Below are 24,024 nucleotides of genomic sequence, written 5' to 3' on the forward strand. Positions count from 1 at the left end.
GGGAGAAGTATACTGATACCCCCATTTTACTTTGAAATGTGTCAAAAAGATAAGGTGGATTAATAGATGAATAGTGAGATCCATCTGTAAGAAGAAAAGTGAGTGTTAATGAGAATATCTAAATGGTGCATATATGAAATTCTTTCAAATTTGCTATATGTTTGAAAATGTTTCATAATAAAATCTCAGGAGAAATAGAATGTTCTAACTCTTTGCTGCTCAAAAATGGGCTCTTAAAATTTCAGCTATCAAGGATTTCTTTTTTGTTATTGTTTTAATTTTTTGGAGGATCAAAATATCTCCTTTATTAATGGTACAGGCTAAGGTGGAAGGTATAGCTTAGTGTGACAGCCAAGTGGACCAGCTAACTGAAGGGTGGAATTAGGTAGATTCCTCCACCCAGTTGCAGGCAGAGCTGGTCTGGGGTAGGTCTCCCCACCTTAGTGCCATAACCGGGTAAGAATTACAGCACAGCACGGAGGCGCAGACAGCTTCGTCCCAAGAGGAAAAAGACAAGGAGGAATTTTCCAGTTCTATACATGTCAAAGATGAATGCAACTTGGTATAAAATTGAATAACTACACAATCTTAAAACTTTCTTACCTTAAGGTACCTATTATTAATGCTATCAAAAGCAGACAATTAGCATATCCAAAGGCATGGATTGATATAATATGTTCTTTATTTCATGTAAGCTTTAAGAATACTTAAATCCAAATTAAAACTTTCCATTTATCTGGAATATCCGATTGTCTAGATTTCAGTTTTTCTTCTGTTTTTCTTCTTTAAGGTAATTGTTCGAGGTGGAGGCCACATTTTGCCCTATGATCAGCCTTTGAGATCTTTTGACATGATTAAACGATTCATTTTTGAAAGAGGATGGGATCCTTATTGATGGATCAGCTACTTTCCTAAAAGAGAACGTCAGGAATTTTAATCTTTGAAAAGAAAATTTTCAAAACAGAAAATGTCACATAAATAAGAAAATTATCTTTTTAAATCTGCAAAATGTTTCTCATCAATAAAAATTATCCTTGAAATAAGTGAGGTTCTGTTTTGGAGGATCACTACAAAATTAACTGTAAGAAGGTGCTGTGCATGAGTTAGAATTACATCTTTTAACTTAAGGGATGGAAAGGATGGATTCTGAGACACCGATTCAGATGGAAATGGATAAATAAATGGGATATTGGGGCCTTGAATAGGAATTTTAAATTCCTTCTAAAATGATGTGAAAAGTGCAGTAAATGAATAAAGTTGTAACTACATCTTGTTCTACAAATAACAGAAAAGTTTATCATACCATGCATCTGAAGGTGTTTGGTAAATATCCGGTAAGAACATCTGACATCATTCCAGAGGAATGGGTGACCTTATAATAGTGGTGAGGAAGAGACTTTGGAATGTAGAAAGTCTTAGCAAGAAAGGTAGCTTGGAATTCTTTGAATTAGAAATCTTATATGTAAAAGAAATGATGTACTGATTGACGATAAGCAGAGGATCTTAATCAGAGAACATACTAAATCTTTGCCTTTTCTTTCTTCTTTTTGTTTTGTTTTTTTTAGTTTGTCGGTTCATTTGAAATATACGCATTTATCAAACAGCCTGCAGGCCACATTAGTTATGAGCCATTTTTAATTGGGGTTTTAAATTCTGTACTTCTTTTAGCCAAATAAAGAATAACCTAATTTTGTATAATAATTGTTGGAATATCAAAAAAATTTGAGATCATCTTGCATCAAGATATATACATTTATAAATATGCATACATGAGTAATTTTCCAACTAAAATATCACATCTCGGCACATCTTTCCTATTTATGCATCACATGCTCACATCTCTAATTCTACAGCACATTTGGCTTTTTCCACATCATTTCCCCCTCATATTACCCATCTATGAATTGGCTCACTGGGGAACTAAATTTAAAAAGTCAAAGCCTCTTGCTGAAGATATTTTATTGAGTTCTTTTAATTTCTCATTTTGTTCCTGATTTCATTCAGGGTTGAGATTTTCCTTTTTTTTTTAATACATGTTGTTCATTGTGCCCATATACTGTGAGACCTCAAATTGAACATTCTGATGAAAAGCAAATTTTAATTATTGCAGAGAATAAACTGGGGGAAGTGTGCACAAAGCTTTGCATATAGCCCCACATGCAAGTTAAATAGTTGCATTTGGTCCCAATAATATGTAGTGGAAAGAGCACCACCTGTGGCTGGGAGACCTGGGATTTAGTCCCAGGTGTGTCGCACATGCACTGGATGTTTTGGATAAGTCGTCTCACTGTACTGGCCTCCCAAAGTCTCAAAGAAGATAGCCAGAAGAGATTTCTGAGGTTCCTTCCAGCTCATATATCATTGTCATAGTTGACAAGGAACCATGTTTGTTTCACCAAGGAACCATGAGACGATATAGGCAAGCCTCATTATTAGTGGATTCCATATTTGCATCCCCTACTGATTAAAATTGACTTGTAATCCCCAGATCAATACTTGCTCACTTTGTGGTCATTTGTGAACATGCACAGAGTGATGACGAATTTGAGTTACCCAATGTGCACATTCTCAGCTGAGGTCAAACGAGGCAACACTGCCTTCTTGTTTCAGCTCTCCTAATGTAAACAAGCATCCTTTTGGCAGTCTACTTAGTGCCACATTTTCTGCATCTTTGTGCTTTTGCTATTTAAAAGGACTCCCAAGCATAGTGCTGAAGTGCTAGTGTTCTTGAGCACAAGAAGGCTGTGATGTGCCTTATGGCGAAAAGATGTGTGTTAGATAAGGTTCGTTTACGCGTGAGTTATATGCTGTTGGCTATGAGGTCAATATTATTGAAGCAACGATATATGTTAAATAAGGTTTCTTTAACACACATAAAACAAGGTTATGTTTTGATTGGATGACCAAAATGTTGTGACCAAAGGCTAGTAGGAACCAAATCCTGGATTTCCCTGGGAGCAGTGTTTCAGAACTCTAATTCAGTGTTTAGGGAGGTGTTATAGAAAATATCTACAGTGAACAGGCAGAATGGAGTGTTCTTATGGAACACTTAGAGTAGGAATCAACACAAAATCAGAGCTCAATAAGTAGAAGTGGTAGATGTTGTCATTATTTTAGATGTTGTCATTTTTATCATCTCCCTGTCCCAGGCACTAGGCCAGTGGGGACTGTTGGGGACAACATGCCAGGCCTTCCCAGAGCAACCCTAGCCAAGTCCCTTGAGGCTACAGTCCTATGGAGACTGAATCTGGCAGGAATTTTACATTAAAAGAAGGGAGGGGAGGGTAGTTCAGAGACTAAAGAAAAGCAAAATTTTGAATTTAATTGGAGAGAGTCCTTTGTGGAGAGACTCTCCCAGTTGGGTGGGCATCCTCCATGAGACACACCAGTCCATTAAGGTGCCCTCCCTTAGTCCAGACAAGAGACAGGCAGAAAGTGTCACATGACTGCCGTTACTGCAAGCAGACAACTTATATAAACAAGGGGAATTATAGTGAGGACAGATGAGGCATCTTCTCAAGCTTCTGGGTCCAGCATACTGCCCGTGACTGCGACGTACACGCCTGTAGGATGTTATCATTGTGGTTCATTTCATAAAAACAAAGTCTTCAAATAGTAGGATCTCTATAACTCTCTGCCATGCGATGGGAAATGGCCAGGTCAGTCTCTCGTACCACATGGGCTATCTCAGGGCAGTGTATTTAAAGGAGCTGTAGAACCTGAGAATGGGTCCTGTATTCTTTCTTTCTTTGACAAAAAGACAAGGCTTGCAGATGAGTGAGTGGCTATTGTTAGTATGTCATCTAGCAGATATCTTTTTAAAAAGTAAACACATAATCTGCCCTTTCAAGGTAGAAGTGATACTTTAAAAATTAGTGAGAATGTAATTTCTTTTCAAAAGAAATTTAATCTATGGCAAGAGCATTTTGAAAACAGATGTTTGGAAATATTTCCATTTACTGTGTGTGCATTACCAAAAAAAAAAAAAATCCTTAACTCAGGAAAAATTTCAACAAATGTCTTTACATAAAAGATGGGATTGAAAAATGCATGTTGGGAGTTAATAAAGCTCATCTAATGAGGTATTGCTTCCATTTGGATCTACAGCTCTGGAATGTGTCTTTTTCAGCTCTGATGGACTTGGAGACCAAGGGTCAAAATAAACTGAACATATAACCAGACATTTGAATGTTATCTCACAAAAGGGTAATCCAAGATTTTCAAACATGACAAAGCATATTCAACACATTGCTCCTATTAAAAATACTAACAGTAATATTTTAGAAAGTATAAATATTTTGTACTACTAAAAATCAATTTTTAAGAATTAAGTATTTAAAATTTCATCCTTTATCATTTTAAAGTTTCCATTTTAATTAATATTTCATAGTATAAGTGTTCTTAGTATAGTAGTGGCATGGTTATACTTTATAAATGAGTGAATAATTATACATATTTTGGTATGCCTTCAGCAATTTTTTAACAAAAGGGGTGACATAGCATAAAGGTTTGGAGAACACTGAGAGGACAGAAAAAGTCTAAATTTAACAGTGGCCTTAAACTATGCACTGATTTTGTTAAGTTAAAAAAAACAAGGCATCTAAAAATATAGTATGTTTCATTTATAAGAAAGGAAGGGAGAAAGGAAGGAAGGGAAATAAAATCAAACAAATAAATAAATAAGGGAGGGAGAGAGACACACAGAAGTTTTGTAAGGAATAGAGTGCCTCTGGAAAGATAAACAAGGAACCAATAACCGTAGGGGAGGAAGTGTCGACAATGTGTTACTGGGCATGGGTGTGAAAGAGACAATTTTTTAAGTATATTTTGATTTTTATACCATTTTGTGCTTATGTTATGTATGTAAATATTAAAAATCTGGCCCCAGGCTCTCAGAGAAAGAACTGCCTTTTGGGTCATGTTTCTGTGGAAGCAGAGCCCTGAGGATAGGTCCATGGCTAAGTCTGCTCAGCAGAAGGCCAGAGGAAGAGTGTTTGGGTTCCCTGGGTGGCCTGACAGTGGAGAGGAGATGCTGCAAAAAATTCAAGAAAAGGTGGGGTTTGAGGAGGTGAGAGAGGGAGACTCTGGCAACATGTCTGCTGAGATCAGAGAAGTGAAGAGTTCTGCAGAATCTGGAATGAGAAGCAGTGTTAGCCCTGCCCTCCCCACCCCCACTAGACACAAAGTAGGGCAGGGGGAGCTTGCTGAATGCTGTCGTTGCATTGTGCTGCGGGGTGGGGTGGGGAGTGAAGTGACTTGATTTGACCTTTGGGTTGCAATTGTAAAGAGGCAGAAAAGCATTTCTGTTGCAGTGGAAGTCTATTGGGAGGCCCATGAGTAGGTCTGGAAGGCCCAGCCTCAACCTCTAAGAGGTTGTTACCACGAGGCGAAACAGGCCTTCCCTGGGGATTCATTTCAGCTGTAGACACCTAATTCTGTGAATCAGAAGTAATAATAACAGCTATTCTTTTTAAGCCCCTAAAATGTGCCAGATGTTCACCAAGACATCACCAGGTAGATGGTTTTCCCATTTCACAGAGGAGGTCATGGAACTTCATTGATACAGAGAGACTTGCCTGAGGTTCCTACAGCCAATGGCAGAGCCAGTCCAGATTCAAACTCATGTGTCTCTCCTTAAACTCCATCCTTTTTCCACAGAGAAGCCACCCTGCCTCCTGATCCTGAAGCTTTCTCACCTGATGACATCAATGGGTAAGTGTCAGGTGACCCCATTTGGGGTTACAGTGTATACCAGAGTTAAAAATGGGCTTTATTTTTAAATATTACATACACCAGATTATAGGAAACTAGATGTTGTCCAAGAGGAACTAGTTTAAATTGGAATCCTGATTCTCTGGAAAGTACTAAGAGCTGTCATTTAATTACTTATGTATATGAAGTTCTTTAGCCATCTTTTCTCATGCTACCAGAAACGTGGTAGATAAGGCCAGAAACCAAAGACAGATCCTGGAATAAACTGCTTGACTTGAGCCCTGATTTGTCTGGGAAAGTCTGGCATTCCCTTTCTATCTTCCTGTGAATGACAAGACCCCTCCTCTTACTGCTGATGGTATGTGGGCCTGGCCGTATCGATATTTATGCCATGTAAGCCCCTGGTTCTAAGTTCAGAAACCATTTCATTCTTCATGCTGAGCACTTTCGGGGTTGCTCTCTGGTCCATGGGACTAGCTGCAAAGATGAGTGATGGGGGCCCATTCAACTCCACCATCACAAAGGAAGTGTGTACCCTGGGATGAAATACAACTACCTGCTCAGATTACCTTTTCTTGCATACTGTAATGGTTATTGCTATTATAATTTGGAAGATTTAAAAAACATTCAGAAAACAAACCTGAGAGTGATTGATTTTGCTGCCCCTAAGACACCGAGTTAGGAATTGAAAGCAGACCATTGTGATTTATATCTGCTCGACCCCAAGGAAGGACATCTGTTGGATCATTTTAAAGGGAATTTTGGCAACTTCAGGAGTGTGACGTGGGCTGTCTGCATTCCCCTGGGCTCTGCAATTGAGTAGAAGAGGCCAGGCCTGTGGTTGCTGTTCAAACGGATTTAACAGGAAAATTCGTTGCATCTAGCCAGATCTTTTGGGTCAATATTACTCTTTTTCTTAAATCTTTAATTTGCAAATTGTTCATTGCAAAAGTTAAGTAAAAACATCCCCTCCCCAACTCCACACCATACCAGTGGTGACCACTGATAACTCATCCCAGGCTAAGGGAGGGTGGGCTACCTTGAACTCAGTACCACTGAGACTGCACCCAATGGGGGAAGACAATTACCGCCCCACCAAAAAAAATCAAAACAAGGTGTTGTTACTAGAAGAAAGGAAGCCTGGAGGCCAGGCAGCCCAGAGCCAAAAAATGTCCACCATATGCAGAAGTCAAAGCTCAGTAGAAAGAGTAAAGCCAACCTCTACCTTTTGACATACAGTGGGAATACACACTGTTAATCTTCCTTATTTCCCAATGAATATTTATAATCAAAACTCACATGTACATCTAGGAATCTTTGCTGATACTTAAAATTTTCTTACATGAATCCAAGGGGAGAAGGGAAGTGAGTGCCTGACAGAATTGTGGAGGGGGAAGGGGGAGCATTGTTGGAAGAGAACAGGAAAACCAGATACATCAACATTATGAATAGAGATTCTCCTGGATCCCTGGCCCCATCATGGCTGCCATCATGGTTGCACTAGGATGTGCCATATTAAACCTCATAGGTGACAGGACATGTTCTGGGTGCTAAAGATACAGAGACAATTTTTGCCAACACTCCCCTGCCTCTGAGACCCTCTAACTGGGGAGAGGGGAGCATGGGAGAGGGAAGGTGGGTAACCACTGCACAAATAACCATAGTCCCAGAGTGCTAAGTGCTTTCATAGAGGAAGGTACAAAGCACTCTGAGAGCAGAGAATAGGGAGTGATGAATTATTCCTGGGGAGGAGAAGTTTTCCAAACTGAGGGGTGGAGGAAGGCTGGAGGTCCAGAGGTCAAGAGTAGCATTGACCTTGCCTAAAGCATGAGCGCAAGTGTGCTGGGGAAATGGTGAGGCTCTGGGCACCCCTGCCTTCTCTCCTCCTGTTTTTATCCTCCCACCCCTGATAGTTCAATTATTTTGTTACAAAATCTGAATTCTCAAAGAACTACTCTAAACTTCTGTGATGGAAAAAGTAGAAGGACTGATTCCCATATTCAACTGATTTGAGTAAACCCCTAACGACCATGCTTTCATTTTTCCATCTTGTCTCTATAGAGTTGGGGAAAGATTTCGAAGGCTATCTGCCTGTAAGTCCATCCATCAAGTGGTGGCATGTGAAATGGCATTTCTTTATTGAAATCCACACACACTGTACAGTAACATATTGGGACAGGCTGTCTTATACCAATTTCCCATCTCCCCAGGGAAGAGAAACATCCTGTAAGGAGGTCATTTTGAGATGGTCCCAGAGTGTGACTCACTGGAGGGAAATGCCAAAAGCTTTGGGTCAAAAATAAACAAAAGTGAAAAAAATACATCAATTCTATCCAAAAAAAAAAAAGACTGGGAGTGGTGTTGCACTGGAAAATTGAAGCTGATCTTGGGCAGGACAGAGGGAATAGTGGAGAGGGATTTTGTTTAGTAAATTGTTTGTTCAGGGTGAAATTTCACCAGCATATACTTTCCTGGGTAGGGCTGTGAGGGACAGAGGGAAAGGGGTCTCTAATAAGACACGGCTCCCTCGAATGAGCTCCTTCTACCCCTGAAAAACCTTAACATTTGTTAGCCTAGAACCTAACAGTTTCTAAGGATATTTAAGAGTTCTAGTTCTAAGGTCTTTAAGAGTTCTAGTTTCTTATGCACTGAGAGATGTAATTCTCTTTTGGCCTCTTAAATAAACCAAACTCCATGTAGCTTTGCTTCTAGATCATATTCTTCCCTTGCTGGGTGGTCAGAGAGTAAAAAAAGATGCACCAGCCCAGGGAGCATGTGATTTTGAACCCCAATTCCAAATTTTCTGGGATTTTCAACTCCTTAGTGGAATTTTTTCTCCCTGGGCTTAAGTAGAGTAAAAGGAGTTGTTAGTCACATATTCAATTTGGAAACATTACAAAGACAAGAAAAAGAATTCAATAAACTTGAGTTATTAGCATACCCCCAGTTATGAAAACTGGAATTGCGTGGTTTAAAAACACTAGTGCCAATCATTAAAGAAATGCAAGTTAATACCACAATGAGATATCACCTCACACTGGTCAGAATGACCATCATCAAAAAGTCTACAAACAGTAAACGTTGGAGAGGGTGTGGAGAAAAGGGAACCCTCCTGCACTGTTGGTGGGAATGTAAATTATTATTATTTCCTGTTTCTCACTCCACACAAATCCCTAAATTCCCAACAGAGGTACCATCAAATAAAAACAAGAGATCAGATCTAGAGAGATAGGGGAGGCATGCTTGGAAAAGACCGAAAGGAGGTACATAGCGGTGGGTCCTGAACCACCAAGGCAGCCCTCCCCAGAGAGTGAGATGGATTTTAGGGTCCCCCTTTCTCCCCTGCTCCCCTTGTCGATGCAACAGTGGCCTGGAAGGCCCAAGTTCCATCAGTCTTCATGATGAGCTCTTTCTCCCCTCTGCCCAAAGCCACCGAGTAAAGAAAACAACTTGGTATTAGGAGTGGAGGGCAGGTGATGATGGGCTTCCCTGGGGACAGATGTTCAACACTGGGAAAGACAGCAGAGGAGTTGGGAATGTTGGCAATGAATAGTTGCTACTTTTCCATGTTTATGATGTTGAAGGATTCTGGCATCTTAATAAATTCCCCAAAACAAATTCCTAATGAAAGGCATAACAATATGTAAAGAAGAGAAAACTGTCTAGCAGAAAACAAAGAGAGTGATAAAACTAACATATGCCTCAAAATGGATATACAATGTCAAGGCTATTCCTTCTCACATCTTCCTGAATAGTTTTCATAAAACCACTATAAAAGGATTCTATATTTATTGGAGAGAAAACTGCATGGGTCTGCCCTGCTGTTCCTCAGGAGTTGACTGTATGTTCACCAGAGCAGTTGTTTCAAACTGTGCCTGGGCTCAAGTTCCAAATGACACACTGACTGCTCTCCTTACTCTCAGCGAGTGGCCTTGCCTCCTAGTCTACTGAGACGATCAAAAAGATCCGACACTGGATCCCTGTTTTCCTCCTTCACCCCAACATGCTGCTGCAACATCACTGCCCATATTCCCTTTCTACCATGGCAAAGTCATGACCTCTCTTCAGAGCCTCTCACCCACAACTCCAACTTTCCGGATGGAAACTCAGATTTAACATGTCCAGACTGGTCCTCTTTCCCTCCAAACCAGAAGCTCCTCTTAGTTTTTCTTTGTCTGCTGAGAACACAGCCATTCTTGCAATCACCATCCTTCTCCTGCCTTTCTCTCCGATTCAACCAGTGGTCAAATCCTGTTTACTCTACTTCAGCAATGTCTTTTGCATCTCTGTTCTCCTTTTCCCTTGAGGAAGAGAACTTCAATTCAACAATATTTATTGAGTGCCCACTATGTGACAGGCACTGTTCTAGATGGACAGAGATATAGCAATGAGCAAGCCTGAAGACCTCTCCAAGGCATTACATTCTGGTGGCAGGTCAGCGTTCAAGTGCACACATACCTACAGAGATACATATTGACAAATGCCATAAAGAAAATCAAAGCACGACGCGGAATCCGGTGTGGTGGGAGGTGAGGGCATGATTACATCGGGTGGTCCGGAAAGCCCTTCTGATGTGCTGACATCCGAGCTGGGTCTGAAGGAAGGGCAGGAGGGAGCCTCGCCCATACCTGAGAGAGTATACTACCAACACTGCAGGACCAACTGGGAGTCCTGGGCCTGTGAAGGGAATAAAAGCTCAGGATCTCATCCTGGAGGAGGGGCCGGTGCTGTCAGACTCACGGAGGCAGTAGTTCAAGGTAGAGCCCTGGAGCGTGCTCAGCTTTGCTCCCTCCGCCGGGTGCCACGCCCTGTGTGTGCTCAGGAAGTATTTAACTGAAGGGGGGGGGGTGTCCAAGCATCAAGCACTGCTATTTATGCCACGTTGAGAAGTAATAGATAACACATAAAAATACGAATAAATATAGGATGTAAAAACGATCCATAAGCTCGTAGCCCAGATATAACGAATTTTAAACTTTTAATACTAGTCCTTCTAGTCATTTATTATTTGTAGATCCTATTTCTTTTTGCATTTGAGACAACAGTATGTCCTGTTGTCTTCACTTAATCCTACTGAGATTTTTAATATCATCCACTAACTCACTGAAGATACTTAAGTGATACTTAAGTGTATCTCTAACCGGTTGCAGCAGCTTGGACAAAGTGGTCACAAAGCGGCTGATTCTTTCTTAAGGGCCACAGGAGGTGCTCAGAAGCCAGTGAATTTTATGAGGAGGGGGATCTACAGGCCACCAAACCTGTAGACTGAGACAGAGTGACAGCACGGGTCTCCTGGCTGCAGGATGCCTGCTGCTCTCTAATACAGGGAATGCCCCGGCTTCCCTGTGCAGAGGGTGTGGTCAGCATTAGCGAGATGGTGCCTGTGACTTCTCCCCGTCCCTCTGGTCTTGAGGCATTGGAACATTTCCTAGAGGGTCATTTTGTTCTTCTTGGGTCTCTGTTTTACCTCTAGTAACTGCTCCCACCTGTTCCTAATGCTCTCGCTGGATAAATGATTCAGCTCAATTCAGTGTCTACAACTTGTGGCTTCCTAAAAGACCAGACCATTTTGTAACGCAAGGAAACATAGCTCAAACCAAGTCAAAACACCTAAGAGAAAATGTATTTATTTTCAATGTCCAGGATTATAAACTCTTCAGCTATTTAAATAAACATGTGCATGGGTTTAAAAAAAAAATCAGGAAGGACTTAACAGAAATCAAGCCTAAGCTCTTCTCTGATGCCGCCTCCTATCCTTCCATCTGCTTTCGGGACAGCTCTTTCTGGAAGAACTGTAGGACCTGTGCTGAGGTGTCCTCTTAGCCCCCGGAGAAATATAATGGGTGTGTTCATGGCCCAAAAGGAAGACACCATTAAGTTTGAGTAGAGTAAATGCAGACTTTTACAGGTGAATCAACATTGTTATAGCTTGAGGATGTTTTGGGCTGGTTGTTGAAGCCACTTTTTTGCCCATGAGCAACAAATTAATTTATTCAAGACTTGCATTACTAAAAGGAAAACAAAACTAAGGCAGGACAAAATTAATGAGAAATTTAAGAAAAGAAAATCACAGCCACCAACAGACAACCCTAAGTTTGGCTGAGATGATTAGAGCCAGATGGAGGGGGGAGCCCAGGTGACCAGATGGTTGGGACGTGTCTAAGGACAGAAGCGGCTATACATCAGCCAGCACAGTCCCAAACCTTCAAATCACTTGCAGTAGCAGAGAAGTATTTCCTATCTTCCTCTTTCTCCTCCTCTTTCCTTTTTCAGCAATGGGGATGTTCAAGGTTGGAGCTCTTTTAAATGAGAAGGCACAGTGGGATGGAGCTGGGTACCAAAACTGAGGAGTGGGGCGGGTGGAATAGAGCAAAGCATCTAGGACTTTAGTCATGATCACTCTCCCAAAATTCTGGATTTCAAAATAAGACTCCCTTCTCAGAGATAATAAAAAGTACATTTGGCTGCTGTAAGGCTGTCCTACAATCAATTCCTGGTGGGTTGTTAGACATTTTAAGCTTAACCAGACCTGTACAGATCCTCCGTCTAATTCTATCATGTGGCTTCTAATGCCTTCGTATGTAGCCTCTGGCAACAAAGCCATTTTCCAATTGCTAATATCCTCTCCCTTCAGCACTCATCCTGCCAGAATCATTTACAGCTCCGTGTCTGAACCTCCCCAGAAAAGAGACTTTTTTCTCTTCAGCGAGATAGTTTCCGGAAAACAACCCTTTGCACGGGACAAATGAATATAGAAGTTCTGTTCATTACAATTAGCACAACAGTGAACAAGTTCAGGGACCTCGGTGCTACATAAAGGAAAAGCATGTCGCAGAAGTTCTTTAGGTAGTATTTTTTAATTTATGATTCTTATTATCACATTTGCGACTTCACCCATTTAGTGAAGAACACTAGTTCGTTCATCATATCAACGCTTTGTTAATGTTTCAATTCACTCCAGAAGCCCTTACGAGAAGCTTGCGTGAGCTCTATAGAGACAGGGACTTTGGTCTCTTGTGTTCAACCCCGGACTCATACAGCTTCTAATAGAGTAGCTGGCACTTCACAAGTGTTCATTAATATCTACTGTTGAATGAACCGAGGTATTTTCTAATGGGAAACTGAAAGTCTGGCCATCATTTGATTTGTGGTGTTTTGTGTGAAACAGAAGTGTTTATCTATCTTGGGGTTAAGAAGGGAAATTCTAGTTTCACTCTTAGGAAGCAACAAGGCTCTGAAAATAGATTTTTATCTAGCTTTCTTTAAAATTTCGATCTACCACTAGGTATTTAGAAAGTCAACCCTTTCTTCCATTACAAATAAAAATTCCATCTTCTGTCAGCTACAAGCTAAGCCCTGTCTGTAATAACAACATATTCCTCACCCTATGTTATGCCTAACAAGAGGATTCTAGGCTCGGGTAGAAGGGACAGACTTCAAATTACATATGCTAAGATGACATTTTCTCAATTCTCTTCATCTCTGGGGAAACAAAACAAAAGTAGAATGTACAGTCCCAAAATACTCCATGTTGTTTTATTTTTAATCATTCTTAGCTATTTGATGCAGCGGTTGAGGATTTGAGAAAATACAAAATTTCCACCTCTTCTTTTCACTGTTAGAAGAAAGCTGATTTAATAGAACTCTGACAACTGTTGGCCAAATCCCAGATGAAGCTGTGCAGCGATTCTGAAGTGACTCTTTAAAAGTCTCTCTTATTTATAAGGAAATTATAAACTAAAATCTAGGCTGCTGTAGAATCTTTTCCCAGAAAGAAAAATCTGTTCCAAATGTGCTGACAGCTAAAGAGAAAACCAGTGGTGCTCCTGACAGGAAAACTGGGCTGGGATGAAAGAGGCAGAACTGAATCCCTTGACTGAAATTCAGATGGAGATCTAAGAGTTTTCTGGGTTTTCTTTGAATGTGAGCATAGGGAATACATACCAGCAAGAGGTAAAACCAATTCGTGTTGATGTCAGACCTGGTACTTCTAATAGCACCTTCCTCTGCTTCACAACTTGCATGTGGAATTCCCATGAAAAGAAAAGCACATGCATTAAGAGATCTCCAATGGGCCGTTGAGGATTTGCGGATGGAATTTCCATGTTCCTCCTGTTTTGATAGTTTTAAAACCAATTACCATGAAATGTGGATGTGATCCAGTTGTGGACTTAGCCTGTGGATGTGGCTATCGAGAAAATGAGCATATCAATGGACGATTTATCTTGGATAACTGCTGTTTAATCTATTAAATGTTCAGTATAAACTATTTTGTTAACTGTAGTAGAAGCGATCATAAATCACTGTTATGTGTGATTATTACTGAAATATAAAAAATGCCTTATCATGTTTTTGGACTATTTGGAAATATAATTAATGCATATCTTCTCAGATTCAGCCTCATAAACAGGAAATGTTGATTTAACAGCATTTAAGCTTCTGAGAGTTAAATGGACTTGGCTGTTTATTTCTCCCTGCATTAGCTGGGTTATTAGAAGTGTATTTTGTTAATCTGACTGACGATGAGGTTGACAGTATAACAGCATTACCACCAAAAGCAGCTTTGATTGTTGCCTTTAATTAGAATTTTCATACCATAGCAGCTTAGATTTGCCAGGCATTCTTGCTTTAAAGGGATTATGTTGAAGATTATAAACGTAGAACCCTCGTGGAAAAAGCCTGGATATTCATCTTAGGAACTGCAGCCCCACATCCCTATTGGCCAAGTTGCTTGTGAATGTTTGAAGATTCCTGTCACACTATAAGTTGCTGTGAAAGTGTAGAGCAGCTAAAGAAAAATCCTCCCAAGGAAAAGGCTGATTGGGAGTTGGCATGGCAACTGTCAACAGGACCCAACCTTTCCCATTTTAGAAAACTCAAATAAATCTAAGAGCTGGAAGTAGAATGCCAGAATGATCTGAATACCTAAAAGATGAGAAGATAGCAGAAGTGCTGTTTAATTAAAGAAGATACAATCAGAAAACAGAGTAGAAGGATGGTGTTAGCAAAGAGCTAAAGAGGCCTTCATTCTTTCGTCTAGCGGAAGCAGAATATCAGATGGCTGAGATGGGGACTGAGGCAGCCTCGTGGGGACGAGGGCATTGTGCTGGGCTGGGCAGCCTTCCAGCCCCGAGGTGGACCAAGGGGACAGGCCGCACAGGTGGAATTAGAGCACTGCCCACAAATCAATTAAAATATTTTATAATTAAGGGAAAATGGTTTCTAAGGAGCACTGCCTCCAGGAAAGGGATTTGGAGGAAGACCAATAATAAAATTAACTGGACCTCGATCTGAGCCACAACGCTATGTGGCAGTGTTAGCTGTGTCATCAGCTTCTTTCTCAAGAGAAAACCTGAGCCCCATTCGCATGAAGGCATGTAGGGCTCTTCCCAGACTGCCAGTCAGATGACACATTCAGATGACATTAATCATAAGGGAAGAGGCACTACTAAAACTTCTCCCCACACCCCATTAACATATTCAAAAGGTGATATAAGATCCAGCCGCAAGGTGCTTGAAATTCATTTGGAAGAGATAAGACTAGCATGTATGTGGACAGTACTTTAGAATATTTATTAAGCAATAAATAACTAGCTGCAGATGGACACTCTCTAGATTCCACAGTCTAGTTGAATCTCATAACAGCCATTTAGATCCCTGCATAAGAACTTTAGCAGGTATTGTTCCAGATTGAGGAAGAGACAAACATTGCCAAATATATGCCTTGACGATACTTTCCTAAAATGGAAATGTCTTTATTGCCCTTACTGATTAAGAAAGAAGATTGAGAGCAACTTAAGTATCCATTATCTGGGTCTTCTTACATAAATATGATGCACTTTTTTTTTCTTTTTTTAAACTAGAGAATGAGGAAGCTGACTTTGTTCTGATACAGAAAGACCTCTGTAGCACTCGGTGTCCAAACAGGAGAGTAGAAACCCCTATATATATTTCAAGCAGAGAAGGTTGCAGTGTAGGGAACTGGTTAAAAACTGCTGGAAGTGCTAGGAGCAGAGAAAGGAGGCAGCTGTAACCTAGAATGGGAAGCTGCCACTGTCCCTCGGCTGTATCCTATGAGTGGCTACTTACTGCCAGTGTTGCCGAAACCACCTCAGGCTTATGGAGCTTGTAGCACAAGCAGTCAAGCCCAGCTGCACAATCTTGCTGCTGCCAGTAGCCGGGAAAATGATTAATCTCTTTCTCTCACACTGGGACCTACTACCTATGCCTCCCATTGGAAGAACCTAACATGAAATTGGCCAGATGAGTGAGTCTGGAAAAGGGGATGGAGAGTATCTAGAAGGATGAATTCGGACCTAACAGCCAAGAGACACAATCTGGTATATCCATTCTTTTGCTACTCAGATCCACACATTCCGTTGTATCCATCCAACGTCATACCTCCACATCATATAAATGAATGTAGGCTCACTCTGTCCCCAAAAGGGGGGTGACACAGAGTGGCACCGCTATAAGGAGGCAGCCTCAGCCACTGTATTGAGCTCTGGGTGATGTCAGTTCTTCTCTTTTAGTCACCATAGCACCTTGGATATTCCTTAACCTAAAGACTAAATTGTAAATTTAACCACCAACGACACTCAGTGTTATGCTTAACAAGCAAAGAAGAAATTGCAGAGTTGCAAAAGTTCTTGTTTTGGTAACTGGTAACAAAACTAGTTGATTGATAATGATAATAGTTGAATAATAATCGTTAATGAGCTTCTTCCAGTGTCTAACCCATGTTCCATTTGCCTTTAACCAACACGTCAGTTGTTTGGGGTTCCTTCCAGGCAAGATGATTTAAACCTTCCTTTCTAAGGAGTGTGACTATTCCAATAACGTTTTTTTCCACAGTGGAAAGAGTTCAATGTAATAAACTTGCTACTAGGTGGCTGGCTGGTCCCCCTGGGGAATGATGCCGCATCAGGGCTCAGCATTAGTCTCTGCTGTCAGCAGCTTAGGCATCCAGCAGTGACAACAGCCAGAGCAGCCTTGCGGAGGAGAAGTCCATATTGTTGAGCCCACATGTGACTTGGCTTCCTGCCACAATGGCCACATCCTACGTGAGCCTACTGAGCAAGCCTCAGGGTGGCTGGGAAAGGGGCTGCCTGACATCCACAAAATGGGCATCCCGTCCAATTGGTTACTGAGAGCCTCATTCCGGATGCCCTACGGTGAGCATTCACATAGGAGGGTGCCCATATTTAGAGATTCATCTGCAAACGTCTTCCTCAGACTCCTGTGCCACCAATATACCAAACCACTAGTCACCCACGAATTGGCATATACCCCTACTCTGGCCATCTCTCCATCCAGACAAAGTGGACAACTGCTCAGGGTTCAGCCTTGAGAGAACTTCTCTTACCGCATTCCTGCTTTGGGCTATAATGCTTCTACAGTCCACATCTATCTGATGCCTTCAAATTGTAAGGGACCATATGTGAACCTGGTCCAAACAGTTTCTTCCTCCACCATCTGTCAATCCCAAAAGGACAAAGGTGTGGGTTGAGGGAGACTTACAGTGCAGCAAGAGGAGATGCTATGGGAGTAGGAGCTGCCTACTCACGGAGCTCACCTGCACATTCAGGACCTGCTCAACTCCAGTCTGGTGTACACTGCCTACACTGGACGACAATTGCTGCTGTGTACGCCAGCCGTATGGCTTGGTAGATCAGTGTATTGCTGCAAAACAAATTATCCCCAAACTTAGCAACAAGCATTCATTATCTCTCATGGTTTCTGAGAGTCAGGAATCCAGGAATAGCTTAGTTAGAAAGATCTGGGTAGGGGGTCTCTCACGAGGTTGCAGTTAAGCGTCAGCCAGCGCTTTACTCACCCCGAGGCTTACCTAGACATGCTGTAGGCCAGCGATTCTCAAGTGACAGCAGTTTTGCTCCCCCTAGGATATCTGGCGATGTCTGTAGAGATTTCTGGATGTCACAACTGGACGTAGAGGCCAGGGATGCTGCTAAACAACATCCTACCATTCGCAAATAGCCTCCCACATTGAAGAATTATTTGTCCCCCAAATGTCAACACTGCTGATGCTGAGAAACGCTGCTAGGGAGGCTTTTTTTGCTCTGGTCCCCACACAAAACTCGGCAGCTTTGTGGATTACTCAAATGTTGCTTTGAACAATACCCTCAGAAAGAGGCTATGTTATCTCAAAAATCAAGAGATATAGAACACTGTAGCTCTTTCTCAGTGGTAGGTGATACAAAGTATAGCAATTTGCCCTTCTATTTGGAGAGGAAATGCCCGCATTTCTCAGACCCCTGGACCCCTTAGAAACTTCACTGAAGTAGTAGGCCTTTGACTTTTCTTGGCGTTTCTCTCCCACCCTCTGGCCTACATATGTCTTATTAGGGCATCAAGAGTATGTGCTGCTTCCTGCTCACCGTGTCAATAATGTAATATATTAGCATGGTGTTCTGGGGAATATCAAGATGATCAAGGCCCCTGCAGACTGGATGTTGTCAGACAGCGGAAGAGTCACAGAGGTCTGAGGTAAGACAGGGAGGGTGTTTTGCTGATCCTGCTAATTGGGAGCAAACTCCACCTGGGGATCTTTGCTAATTTGGTGTTGAGGAAAAAAAGCAACCGCCAGATCAATGGTTGCCTTCAAAGTACCAGAAGCACTGTTGTGTTATCCAGTAAAGAGGCTACATCTGGTCCGGTACCTGAATGATTCCATAAGAATCCACAGTCATTCTCCAATAACCATCTTCCTTCTGTCATGCCAAACAGATAAGTTAAATGAGGATGTGGTGGAACAGCCCCTGTATTGTTCAAATATTAGATGGAAATACTAATCTCTGCAGTTCTCCCAGGGATGTGGCATTGCTTTTAGTTTACTCTTAGGTAAGAAGGGGAAATTCCAGGTGGCTTCTGCATGGTCCTGCCTACCATAATAAGGCTCATCACCCAGGTCAGGGAATCAATACTGGGGTTCTCCTAGTTGCTGAGGACACCTATTACAGCTCTATTCAGGGATGGGAAAGTAACCATAGTGGGGGTGAGTAGACCCACTGTGAGGCAGCCACACCCCAAAATTTCATTTATTATTTGATCACCACATGAGACCCCTACCCCCAACCCCTCTCCGTGGTCCAGAGGCATGTTGGAACTTTACAGATTAGCATCGACTCAGAACTAACGTCTAGAAATTTCCCAAAGGCCTAGACAGTCCCCCTTCCTCACTGCAGTTACCCTAGTTAATGGCTGCAGATCTTCCGGAGAAGACTTAAAGGAAGATTGACATTAGGTACTTACAGCAATGTTACAGGGTCCCTTCTAAGGCTTCCCAGCCTCTCCTTCTCTCAAGGTCAGAGTTCTCAGACCTTAGCATGCACAGGACTCAGCTGAAGTGCCTGCTAAAACAAAGACTGCTGGACCCTCCTCCAGAGTGTTTGCGTCCGTAGGGCTGGGGGAGGGTCTGGAAATTTGCATTTCTAACAAATTCCCAGGTGCTGTCGCTGCGGCTACTCCTTGGACCCAGCTGCAAAATCAGTGATCCGGGCATTTCTATGTCTTTCAGCTGATTCAGATCTGAGACTTGGGTGATGAGCTATGACTCTACATTGAACTCAGGTTTCTAGTCACTGGATCTAGAGATTTCCCAGTTACATAAATCAAGTGATTCCTAGTAGAATTCCGATCTGTTTTGGTCCTAGGGCCACCATGAACAATGAACAAACATCAAAGATTCTCGTGTGCTGAAATACTCTGCTTTGCTGCTGCAGACACTCTGCCCATTATAGTAACTGCACCCACCTTGCTGCTGGCTGTTAAGGGCTGCCACTTGGCTCTGCCCCTCCAGAAGCCTGTCACTGATGGAAATCCAGAAGTCTATTTTAACGAAGGTGTCTCCTTTCATCGGTGGGTTTCTGAAGGATCCCCACATAAGAGAGTTACCTTAAAATATCTGCCGAGTCTGGAGAAGACTGACCACAATAATATCAATCAGGAAAGATCGTTTCCATTCTTCTTACCACTCTGTCTCCCCAGATCTCCATCCTGGAGAAGCCAGAAACTGTGGTTAGCATAATAGGGTAACGAGGAAAAGCCCTGCTTGGACAAAAAGAGAAAAAGCTGATCACGACCCCACCCTTACTGCAGGCTTAGAGGATGAGAAGCTTTATCTGCAAAGCAAGGTTTTAATTATTACATGGAATTTAATTACTAAAATGAGTGGGTTTTTGCGATTTAAAGTGACTGACTGCAGATCCATTTGTATTATTGAAGAGTCACCAGACAACTCAGGGGTCTGCCTGAATTTTCATCTAGGCGATGGTAAAGAAATATCCCATGGAATGGATTATAGAAGATACTTGGAAATACAAATAATGTTGCTTTGCAATTGAACCTTCTAAGACCTGCTTGTTCAATGTACCAGTTATGATGGCAAATGATGTGGAAACACATAGAGATGGTTATATCTCCACAGAGAAGGTAAGAGATAAGACGGCGTGCTCCCAGACACAGCCACAGCTTCCCAGGTCCCCAAAGGAGATAAGCAGCTGTGGGTGGTACTGTCTTGAGCACTGAGGGTTCCACTGTAGCCTAGAAGTACACTCGTGGGCTTTTATTCCCTCCTGGCCCTGCCTCACATCTGTCTGTTCCCGAGAGTCTGCTAACGTGCCTACACACTCATGGGGTGCAAAACAACCCCTGTGTTTCTGAGTGTTAACTAGGAGATTGGGTGAAATGAAATGCAATTTCACAGAGTATCACCCAGGAGGCTCAGACTTTAGATCTGCCTGCATTTCATTCCTGAATGTCCCAAAACCATTTCTTGGAAAGTATATCATTTCCCCCCTTTTCAGTAAATGCTAAAACAAGCATTTTAAATAAAGCATTTAAATACACAGATAAGTCCATTTCTGGATTCTGTTCTTTTCTTCCCTTAGATCCCTTAGCTTATGCCTGCACTGGCACCAGAAGAATAGCAAAAAGGCCAGTGGGACTAGAGCAGAGAGAGGAGCAGAGTAATAGGAGATGAGATCAGAGAGGAATGTTCTCAGGGGGTGGGGGGAGAGTCACATTCTGCCTTTAAACTCTGTGAGCCATGGAAAGGTTCTGAGCAGGGGGTGATGTGATTTGATAGGTAATAACAAGATCACTCTGGCTGCTGTGTTGTGCTATGGAGAACAGATGGTGGGGGGGGGGCGAGAATGGAAGCGGGAAGTTATTGAAATAATCCAGGTGAGAGATGACAGCTGCCTGGACCGGGGTGTTGCAGGTGGAAGTGCCAAGACGTGGACAGAATCTGGATATATTCTGAAGGTAGAGCCAACAAGGTTTCCTAGTGGGTTGGATGTGATGTGTGAACAAGTGGGGTGTTGCAGGTGGAAGTGCCAAGACGTGGACAGAATCTGGATATATTCTGAAGGTAGAGCCAACAAGGTTTCGTAGTGGGTTGGATGTGATGTGTGAACAAGTGGAAGAAAGAAGTTTTAGGGAAATACCACACTTCAGACATGTCTCTTGAGATCCCTCTGATATGCAAGTAGGGATATCAAGTAGGTAGTTCAACACACAAGTTTGTGTTTAGAAGAGAGATCAAGGCCAGATCCAACCAGACAATTTGAGGTCTTTGAGACAGACAAGGTATTTAATGCCATGTGGGTAGACTGGATTGCCAAAGGAGAGGTACAGACAGGGATGAGGTCCAAAGACTGGGACTCGGGGCACTCCAACATCAAGATGTCATGGAGGGACTTCCCTGGTGGCACAGTGGTTAAGAATCCGCCTGCCAGTGCAGGGGACACGGGTTCCATCCCTGGACCGGGAAGATCCCACATGCTGCAGAGCAACTAAGCCCATGTACCACAACTACTGAGCCCATGCGCCTACAGCCCGTGCTCTGCAACAAGAGAAGCCACCCCAATAAGTCTGCACACCGCAACGAAGAATAGCCCCCGCTTGCCACAACTAGAGAAAGCCCGCGCACAGCAACGAAGACCCAATGCAGCCATAAATAAATAAATAAACTTATTAAAAAAAAGAAAGAAAAGACGTCATGGAGATGGGAAGAAACCAACGAAGGAAAGTGAGAAGGAGCAGTTTGTATGGTTGAAGGAGAGTGTGGCATCACTGAAGCCACGAGAAATGGTCCAAGAAAAATGGATGGATCAACCCTCTCAAAGACTGCTCACAAGCAGAGCAAGATGAAGACTAAGAATTCACCACTACTGAAGCAATGGTCATTGGCAACTTGCCGGAAGCAGTTTTGGTAAAGTGGTGAGGCTGCAAGTCCTAACTGGAGAAGATTCAAGAAGGCAGGGAAGGGCTTCCCTGGTAGCACAGTGGTTGAGAGTCCGCCTGCCGATGCAGGGGATGCGGGTTCGTGCCCCGGTCCGGGAAGATCCCACATGCCGCGGAGCGGCTGGGCTCGTGAGCCATGACCGCTGACTCTGCGCATCCGGAGCCTGTGCTCCGCAACGGGAGAGAGACCACGACAGTGAGAGGCCCGCGTACCACAAAAAAAAAAAAAAAAAAAGACGGAAGAGAAGGATTAGAGACAGTAAGTGTAGACATCATTTTTCTAGTAGTTTTGCCACAAAAGGGAAGCAGACAAATGGGGCTGTAATGGACTGGGCAAGTGGGGTCAATAAATGGTTTTTTTCTTTTAAGATGCAAGAAACAACAGCATGTTTGTATTCCGACTGATCCAGTAGAGCGGGAGACACTGATGATAGAGTGAGGAATGAATTGCTAAAACGATGTATGGGCACCCATACAGGCAAACAGGCACCCTCAAACGCTTCTGGAGATACTGCATACTGGGTCAACCGTTTTGAAGGGAAATATGGCATCATGTATCAAAATTACAGATGCCCATATTCTTGGACACAGCAGTTTTATTTTCAAGATTCTATTCTGCAGATATTAGCATCTAGGTGCAAGGACACATTTTCACATTATTTATTAAACACTGTCTATAATATCAAAAGCCTAGAAAAAAAACTTAAATGTATCTGGATAGTGGATGGTTAAATCCATACCTGGAATACCATGCAGCATTGAAAGTGAGCTTGATCTACATGTACTGTTCTGGGAAAACCTCCAAAATTACTTAAGTGAAAAACATCAGGGCACAGAAGAATACATGGCACCTGTGAAAAAAAGCAGAGAATAAGATGATGTGCAAAGATGGAGCTATAAATTGATATAAAACACATGTTTGTATGTGCCTGGAACACTTCTGAGAGGTGTGGACCTACTTCCCACTGGATATCCTTTTCTAATGTTTCAGTTGGTTTTAAGCAGTGTATTTATTATTTTTCATTAAAATTTAATAAAAATAGAAAAAATCTTTGCTCAAAGGAAAAAAGTAAATTAAAAAATTCTGTCTCTTACTTTATTAATGTAAAGGAGATTTTCTTATATAATGTTTAAGGGAGAAATGCCATTATCTTCTAGGTTGTTTTGGAAGGAATGGGGAAAAAAATCCTTTTAAATTGATTTTTACTGAAACAGCAAGGTCTTTACTCAATATTTGCAATACTGGGATATAAATTCTCATTATGTTTATCCAATATAAAAGATTTTTAGTTTCAAATATAATATTTTAAGTCAACTATAATTCAGTCAATAAAAAAAGATTTTTAGTTTCAGAGTGTATTTCTGCTGGGCACACAATAGGCATCCCATAAAAATGTTTTGGATTGAATCAGATCACTAATTAGATGAATGTCAACCGTAAGCATTGGGAAATGGAATTTAAATACAAGACATTATTGAGGCTCCCTTCTTTTAAAGGTGAGTTTGTGGGACTTCCCTGGCGGTCCAGTGGTTAAGACTCCGCGCTTCCACTGCAGGGGGCGCAGGTTCAATCCTTAGTCAGGGAACTAAGGTCCCGCAAGCCGTGAAACTGCCAAAAAAAATAATAAAAAATATGTAAGGTTTTAAATAAATAAATAAAGGTGAATTTGTAGGTGTGTATACATGTATGTGTACTTAACATAGATTAGCATTTTTTCTTTTTAGTTTATTGGATAGACCATAAGGGTGCTATGAACTAAACCAGAAAGTTATTTTGATATAATTTAGCAAACCAGTTAATTATGTCATTAATAATGAGGAAGTCATCAATTATGAACAGAAAGGAAAATGAGGTGACCAATCGGCAGTAGCAGAAATTATCCTTGAGGTTGGAGTTTAAAAACACACTTATACTGAATTCAGAGGATATTTTAAGCACAAAGGTTCTCATATTAATAGTTCTTAAAAATAAAGAACTATCCATTAGATACTTCTGAAAAGGGAAAGTGGAAATTCATCATTTTTAGTGTGTCAGCCTGGAATCTC

General features: G+C 41.9%; 1 protein-coding gene and 1 long non-coding RNA gene across 2 annotated transcripts in view; one reads left to right on the top strand and one right to left on the bottom strand.

Moving 5' to 3' along the window:
• CPVL (carboxypeptidase vitellogenic like) overlaps positions 1-895 on the top strand; it is a 101,157-nt gene extending 100,262 nt beyond the window's left edge. Inside the window, 1 exon segment of the mRNA XM_049714875.1 lies at positions 791-895. Coding sequence (XP_049570832.1) covers positions 791-895 — 105 coding nt within the window.
• Positions 676-23,652, bottom strand: LOC117199858 (uncharacterized). Its single transcript, XR_007479253.1, has 9 exons — positions 22,719-23,652; positions 19,627-19,728; positions 18,985-19,082; positions 18,111-18,443; positions 17,561-17,630; positions 17,288-17,394; positions 17,078-17,187; positions 13,657-13,729; positions 676-911 (listed from the first exon to the last, which is right to left on the bottom strand). It is a non-coding gene; the product is annotated as an uncharacterized LOC117199858 (long non-coding RNA).
• Between the last annotated feature and the right edge of the window lie 372 nt (positions 23,653-24,024).

The sequence above is a fragment of the Orcinus orca genome, chromosome 9 (genome assembly GCF_937001465.1).
Source record: "Orcinus orca chromosome 9, mOrcOrc1.1, whole genome shotgun sequence".
Taxonomy (NCBI): domain Eukaryota; kingdom Metazoa; phylum Chordata; class Mammalia; order Artiodactyla; family Delphinidae; genus Orcinus; species Orcinus orca.